The following is a 7,383-nucleotide window of genomic DNA, read 5'->3' as shown; positions in this document are numbered from 1 at the left end:
ATAAGATACACCTGCTCCATGTGCAAGGGCAAAACGAGCAAAGATCACATGCTAGGCTGACATACTACGGCGGGGATCCCCAACCTCAGGGGTCATTTCCTGCAGGAGCGCACAGGAGCGGAGCTCCGGCAGTAAAGAGCCCAGGGGGCAGGCACATGCAACAAGCCCCACCCCCTGCTCCCAGCGGCCCTCAGTCAGAGCAAGAAGCAGCTGGGTAAGTTGCAGAGCCCCCCCCCAGCCCCCTGGCCCAAAACAGTCCAGTGGCACCTTTAAGACCAAGTTTTATTCAGGTACGAGCTCTCCCTCCTCTGCGAGGACAGATCTGCACGTTCCCCCCCCCCCAATAGCTAGCAATCCAAAACAGTCCAGTGGAGCCTGAGCAGTGGGTGACGCCTTCTGACACACTCCTGGTGATGTCAGGGGGTGTGGCATATGCAAAAAAGTTATGCTAATGAGCTCCTGCACCTCTTTTTCTACGAAATGACCCCTGTCCAACCTTTTGAAAGCCGGTGGGCACCTTCGGAATCCTGACACAGTACCACAAAACGGCGGCCGCAGGGGGCGGGGCTCCCCGCAGAACGGCCCGCTGATGCTTACCTCTGTTCGCACAACGAAGAGGAAATTGGATTTCTACCCAGCCCTTCGCTGCCTGAAGGGGTCTCACAGTGGCTTACAATCTCCCCCCCCCCCAACAGACATCCGGTGAGGTCGGTGGGACCGAGAGAGCTCTTTCGAGGACTGCTCCTGACAGAACAGCGCTGAGTTAACGTGTCACTGACCCAAGGTCAGAACCAGAGCGGTACGTGGAGGAGTGGGGACTCGAGCCCGGTTTTCCCAGATTAGAGTCTGCGCTCCTAACCGCCACACCGGACTGGCTCTTATGCTGTAATGGTGGTTGCGGCAGAAGGGACGTTCTTTTTAAAAGCCTGCGCGGCCAGTCAAATCTCCAGCGCCCAATCAGAAGCCTTGCTGGGCGAAAGACCCACCTAGTCCTGCCCACGCTTGGTGGCACCACGTGGGGGACCCCTGCATAAAGGAACATTGAGTACGGTTCTCCGTGTACTTCAAACAAGAATGCGTTTTCGAGGTTGAAGACGACCCAGGCAGCCACAGTTCAGAGGCTGACGGCTTAAACTAACAGAATTTGTGGCAGGGTGTGAGCTTCCGTGAATCACTGCTCGCTTCTTCAGATATCTGAAGAAGCGAGCCGTGACTCCCGAAGGCTCATCGCCTGCCACAAATGTCGGTAGTCTTTTAAGGTGCTGCTATTTTCTACTGTCTTGGGATAAGACAGCCCTTCGGGGGCAGACGTGTAGCACCGAACTGCTGGTTCCAGGGGTCATTTCGTAGAAAAGGAGGGGCAGGAGCTCATTAGCATAACTTATTTGCATAGGCCCCCCCCCCTGACATCACCGGAAGTGTGTCAGAAGGCAACACCCACCGCTCAGGCTCCACTGGACTGTTCTGGATTGCTACCTATGGGGGGGGGGGGAACATGCAGATCTGTCCTTGCAGAGGAGGGAGAGCTCGTACCTGAATAAAAATTGGGCTTAAAGGTGCCAGTGGGCTGTTTTGGGCTGGGAGGCCTGGAGGGGGGGGGCTCTGCAACTTACCTAGCTGCTTCTGGCTCTGACTGAGGGCTGCTGGGAGCAGGGGGTGGGGCTTGTTTCATGTGCCCGCCTCCTGGGCTTTTTACTGCCGGAGCTCCGCTCCTGTGCGCTCCTGCAGGAAATGACCCCTGGCTGGTTCTATCGGGCATGGGAAGATGGTCTTCCACTCAATTTAGCTGCGCCAAAGGCAGCAAGACAAGAAGCTCTTTACACGATTAACGCGTAACTTACATCCTCATCCAGGTTGGTTTGCTCCAGGTCCACGATCCTGAACTGAAGCCGCTTAAAGATCTCTTCCAGGGCCTCGCAGGTTTTGTAGTCCAGCTTCTCGCCTGGCAAATGAGAGACAAAAATTAGCCTGCAAGCTCCCAGCGTTCGAAAAGACTTCACTGCCGGGGGGGGGGGAGGCGGCAGGAGGAAGGTATGCACAACACTTCCTGGAGTTGCTGTTACTGACATCTGAGACCTCGCCTGCTATAGGAACACTGATCAGAAAGTGGTCACCATAGGAACCGCAGAGAACATCAGAAGAGCCCGGCTGGATCAGACCAGTGGTCCAACTAGTCCAGCATCCTGTCTCACGCAGTGGCCAACCGGTTCCTCTGGGGGGCCAACAGCAGGGCACAGAGGCCGAGGCCTTCTTACGAACATCAGAAGAGCCCTGCTGGATCAGACCAGTGAGGGTCCCTCTAGTCCAGCATCCTGTCTCACACAGGGGCCAGCCAGTTCCTCCGGAGGGCCAACAACAGGGCAGAGAGGCCGAGGCCTTCATAAGAACATCAGAAGAGCCCTGCTGGCTCAGACCAGTGAGGGTCCATCTATTCTAGCCTCCTGTCTCACACAGTGGCCAACCGGTTCCTCTGGAGAGCCAACAAAAGGGCACAGAGACCGAGGCCTTCTTACGAACATCAGAAGGGCCCTGCTGGATCAGACCAGTGGTCCCTCCAGTCCAGCATCCTGTCTCACGCAGTGGCCAACCAGTTCCTCTGGAGGGCCAACAACAGGGCAGAGAGGCCGAGGCCTTTCCCTGATGTTGCCTCCTGGCTCTGGGATCCAGAGGCTTAGTGCCTCTGAATGTGGTAAAGGCTTCCCTTGCTCGAAAGCCAGTCGAATCCGACTCTAGGGTTGTGGTGCTCATCTCCGTTTCAAAGCCAAAGTGGCAGCGCTGTCCAAAGACGTTTCCATGGTCATGTGGCCGGCATGACTAGACACCAAGGCGCACGGAACACTGTTCCCTTCCCACCGAAGTGGTACCTATTTATCTACCTGCAATTTCTTCCTTTGAACTGCAAGGTTGGCAGGAGCTGGAACTAGAGATGGGAGCTCACTCCGTCATGCGGCACACTCGGGTCTCGAACTGCTGAACTACCGACCTTCCACAGCCTGCAGTTCAGCGTCTTAACCACTCGAGCCACCACAGCTCCCTTTAATCACTATGGCTAGTAGCGACTGATAGATCGATCCTCCAAGAATCTGTCTTACCCCCCTTTTAAAGCCATCGGTGCCTGTGGCCATCATTCTATCCTTTGGCACCCCATGGTTCTTGACACAGGAGTGATTAAAATGTGATCACTCCTGTGTCAAGAACCATGGGATACCCTCAGGTTCTAGTAGTTCTAGAGGGTGAAAGAGCTCTCTGTGACCATTCTATCCACCCTGTGTGCAATTTTATAAACCTCTGTCGTGTCCAGTGTTCCCTCTAAGCTGAGTTAGTGTGAGCCAGCTCAGTTTTTTTAGCCTCCAGCTCACACATTTTTTTTTGTCTCAGCTCAGGAAGGAGGGCTCCAGCGCAAACTAGTTTATGCAGCAGCCCAATCACTGGCTCACAACTTTAATGCCGGTAACTCACAAAACAGAGTTTCTGCTCACAAGACTCCACCGCTTAGGGGGAGCATTGGTCATGTCCCCCTTTTCGTCGTCTCTTTTCTAAACTGACAAGCCCCAGACTTTTCGGCCTTTCCTCATAGGGGAAGGCGCTCCACCTCTCCAAATCAGTTGCACTCCTCTGTCGTTTTTCCAGCACTGTGATATCCTTTTTGAGATATGGTGACCAGAACTGCACACGGTATTCCAAAGGAGGCCGCACCACTGGTCTATCCGGGAGCGTTACAGTATCGGCCATTTTATCTGCAATCCCTTTCCGAACGATCCCGGACGGAAAAGTTCTCTCGACGTCAGCAGCCCATCCATTCACCGCCATGCACCCCATTGAACCCTTTCCCAAAGCTTCTCCAGCTCGAGGGCGAGCGACTTACTTCCCAGACGGGAAAGGGAAGCGGGAATCGACGAGGAAGAGCCGAAATGTTTGCGCTGGCATCCAGTTTTGGCACTGGACACCAATGCTCCCTCTAAGCGGTGGAGTCCTGAGAGCAAAAATTCTACTTTGTGAGCGACTGGCATTCAAGTTGTGAGCGAGCGATTTGGCCGCTGCATAAATTAGTTTGCCCTGGAGCCCTCCCTTCCTGAGCTGAGACAAAAAATGTGTGTGAGCCGGAGGCTGAAAAACTGTGAGCAGGCTCACACCGACTCGGCTTAGAGGGAACGCTGCTGGACACCGAACGTGGAAGAATGCTTGCTGGCCTGGCATCTGCTCCCGCCCGGGGCCAGCTCAGCCCGAGCGCCGCTCTTTCCTTTTTTTTTCCCGATCGCATACCCTCTGCTCAGCCGTCATGTGCCGCCCGCTGTGTTTCCACTCCGATCGAGTCCCCCGCCCGCCCAGCCCTGGCAGTTTCCCACCCTGCCCGCTGGACCGGCTTCTCTCTCTCTCTCCGACAACGGACATTTTGCGGGCAAAGCACAAAACATGCCCGGCGGCCTGTAAACCCTTTGCAGCGTGAGCCGGAAGCAGATCCTTCATTTTTATTTCTTGCCTTCCCCTGGAAGCGGGTTATGAAATATAGATTCGGGTGGGGGGGGGGGGAAGGGTGACCCCGGGTAACTCCCAGGAGGGGTCACGTGCGCGTCTGGGTCTGGAGGGGAGTAATTACGGGCAAGGCTGGGCGTGGGTTCGTTTGTGTGCGCTCCCTTCGGTTATGCAATCTGGCCTGCCTCCAATCGTCTGCACACTTTCGTTATTTATTTTATAAACCAGGGACTGGGGGGGGGGGTGGGGGGGAGGAATGCTGGCACTGAATAAAAATCAGGAGGAGGAAGGGGAGTGTCGCTGGCAGAGACGGGGAAGCCCTGAGCCGGCCTTGGAGTGACAGATGACCCTGGACCTGTCAGCGCCCGTCAGTGCTCACAGTGATGGGAACCGCCCCAGTGCCTGTAGAACTGAAAGGCAGCAAGCAGAGAAAGAAGCCCTCCCCACATGACCCCTGACCGGTGGACTACATCCAAAACACGGGGAGATTAAAACAGTTCTTGAGCGAAAGGCGGCAGGGGAATCGTGGCCCTGGAGTCGAGAGCCAGTGTTCCCTCTAAGCTGAGTTAGTGTGATCTAGCTCACAGTTTTTTAGCTTCTGGCTCACACATTCTTGTCTTCGCTCAGGAAGGGATGGGCTCCAGAGCAAACTAATTTATGCAGCAGCCAAATCGCTCACTCACAACTTTAATGCCAGTAGCTCACAAAGGAGAATTTTTGCTCACTGGACTCTACAGCTTAGAGGGAACATTGGTCGAGACAGCGGTTATTATTTGCGCTCCGCAAATTGGAGGTCCCGGAAACGTACCTTTCAGATCCAGGCAATCTATCCTGGGCGTCAGGTCCTTAAATTCCTGCAATGGAAGAGCCAGGCATTACTACACCAAGACAAATACCGCGTTATGATTAGGAAGGAAAAGCCAAAGTTAAACGGAGAAAGCGCTGAGGCCCTGCCCTTGAGAAGGCACAGGCCCCCAACCCCCATAGTCTGACTTCCAGCTTCCTATTCTTGATGCCTGGCTTGCTTCTGTCCTCAGGAGAAGTCTCCTGTCCACAGTAGGAATCACACAATCACAGAGTTGGAAGAGGCCTGTCAGAATTGGATCCATATCCAGGGGGAGGAATGCAAGCACACGGAAGAGCCAGGCGTTACTACACTAAGACAAACACCGTGTCATGATTAGGAAGGAAAAGCCGAAGCTAAACGGAGAAAGCGCTAAGTGCCAAAAGCCCTTCGGCTCCCCTCGAGGCCCTGCCCTTGAGAAGGCACAGGCCCCCAACCCCCATAGTCTGACTTCCAGCTTCCTATTCTTGATGCCTGGCTTGCTTCTGTTCTCAGGAGAAGTCTCCTGTCCACGATAGGAATCACACAATCACAGAGTTGGAAGAGGCCTGTCAGAATTGGATCCATATCCAGGGGGAGGAATGCAAGCACTCAGCATGTATCTCAAGGCACAAAGGTAAAGGTCTCCCTTGCTCGAAAGCCAGTCGAGTCCGACTCTAGGGTTGCGGTGCTCATCTCCGTTTCAAAGCCGAAGAGCCAGCGCTGTCCGAAGACGTTTTCTGTGGTCATGTGGCCAGCATGACTAAACACCGAGGCGCACGGAACGCTGTTCCCTTCCCACCGAAGTGGTACCTATTTATCTACTTGCAATTTCTTACTTTCGAATGGCTAGGTTGGCAGGAGCTGGAACTAGAGACGGGAGCTCACTCCGTCATGCGGCACACTCGGGTCTCGAACTGCTGAACGACCGACCTTCCACAGCCTGCAGTTCAGCGTCTTAACCACTTGAGCCACCGCATTTAACAAAAGAATTTAAAAACAACTTCAGGTTTCATAGAATGTTTGCAACGCAGAAACCATTCTGAAACACAAAACAATAATAAAACCTTAAAAAGGAAGCCACTAACCAGTAGTAATTAAAAGACTGGCTTATGGACAAAACAGTCGTTTCATGGACTGTGAGCGGTTCCTTAAAATTAACTCATCGTTCCAGGCTGAGGGAGAAGGAGTCTGCACTGGCGGCATTCATCTCCTCCCGGCCTAAACGCCGCCTGGCTCCTTGCATGAAGATAACGTCCTGCACCAGCTTCTTCCTGGCTGCCGGCTGCACGCGGTTAACAGTCAGCCAATTCCTCTCGGAACCGGCCAGGTCTCAATCTGTGAGAACTTACAGCTAATGATTGCTCGACGGCTGTGAGATCTATAGGTTTAGCAGCAGCTAATCCTTACAGGGCAATAGAGGCCATCTAGTCCAACCCCCCTGCTCAATGCAGGATCAGCCTAGAGCGGTGGTGGCGAACCTATGGCACGGGTGCCAGAGGCGGCACTCAGAGCCCTCTCTGCGGACACGCGTGCCATCGCCCCAGCCAGGCCCAGACCATCATTAAAGTGTCGAACTCTCTGCCAAATAATTTTAAGTCAATGAAAGCATTTGGGATTGCTTCCCTTACTTTGTTGGGATCATCTTAAGTTAATGGATGAGTTGTTTTTTCTAAAGTAAAACCTCAGTATTCAGGTCAAATGGCCGTGTTGGCACTTTGTGATAAATAAGTGGGTTTTGGGTCGCAGTTTGGGCACTCGGTCTCTAAAAGGTTCGCCATCACTGGCCTAGAGCATCCCTGACAAGCATTTGTCCAGCCACTGCTTGAAGACTGCCAGTGGGGGGGGAGCTCACCACCTCCCGAGGCAGCCGATTCCACTGCTGCACAACTCTAGACTGTAACAGAGTTTCCCCTAATATCTAGCTGGTACCTTCTGGCCCTTAATTTAAACCCATTCTTGTGAATCCTCTCCTCTGCTGCCAAGAGGAACAGCTCCCTGCCCTCCTCTAAGTGATGCCCCTTCAAAGACTTCAAGAGAGCCGTCCTGTCCCCCCTCAGCCTCCTCTTCTCCAGCCTCAACATTCT

At 53.9% G+C, this 7,383-nt stretch overlaps 1 protein-coding gene across 1 annotated transcript in view; it reads right to left on the bottom strand.

Annotated features, from left to right (window-relative positions):
• Positions 1–7,383, bottom strand: part of PPP1R37 (protein phosphatase 1 regulatory subunit 37) — a 93,351-nt gene that overhangs the window by 29,211 nt on the left and 56,757 nt on the right. The window contains exons 3-4 of the mRNA XM_015427271.1: positions 5,282–5,327; positions 1,842–1,942 (exon numbers count right to left, since the gene is read on the bottom strand). Of these exons, the coding sequence (XP_015282757.1) occupies positions 1,842–1,942; positions 5,282–5,327 (147 nt within the window). The remainder of the gene's footprint in view (positions 1–1,841; positions 1,943–5,281; positions 5,328–7,383) is intronic.

Source organism: Gekko japonicus, unplaced genomic scaffold (genome assembly GCF_001447785.1).
Source record: "Gekko japonicus isolate JY-2015 unplaced genomic scaffold, Gekko_japonicus_V1.1 scaffold1389, whole genome shotgun sequence".
NCBI classification, from domain to species: domain Eukaryota; kingdom Metazoa; phylum Chordata; class Lepidosauria; order Squamata; family Gekkonidae; genus Gekko; species Gekko japonicus.
This window is presented reverse-complemented; position numbering and strand designations above follow the sequence as displayed.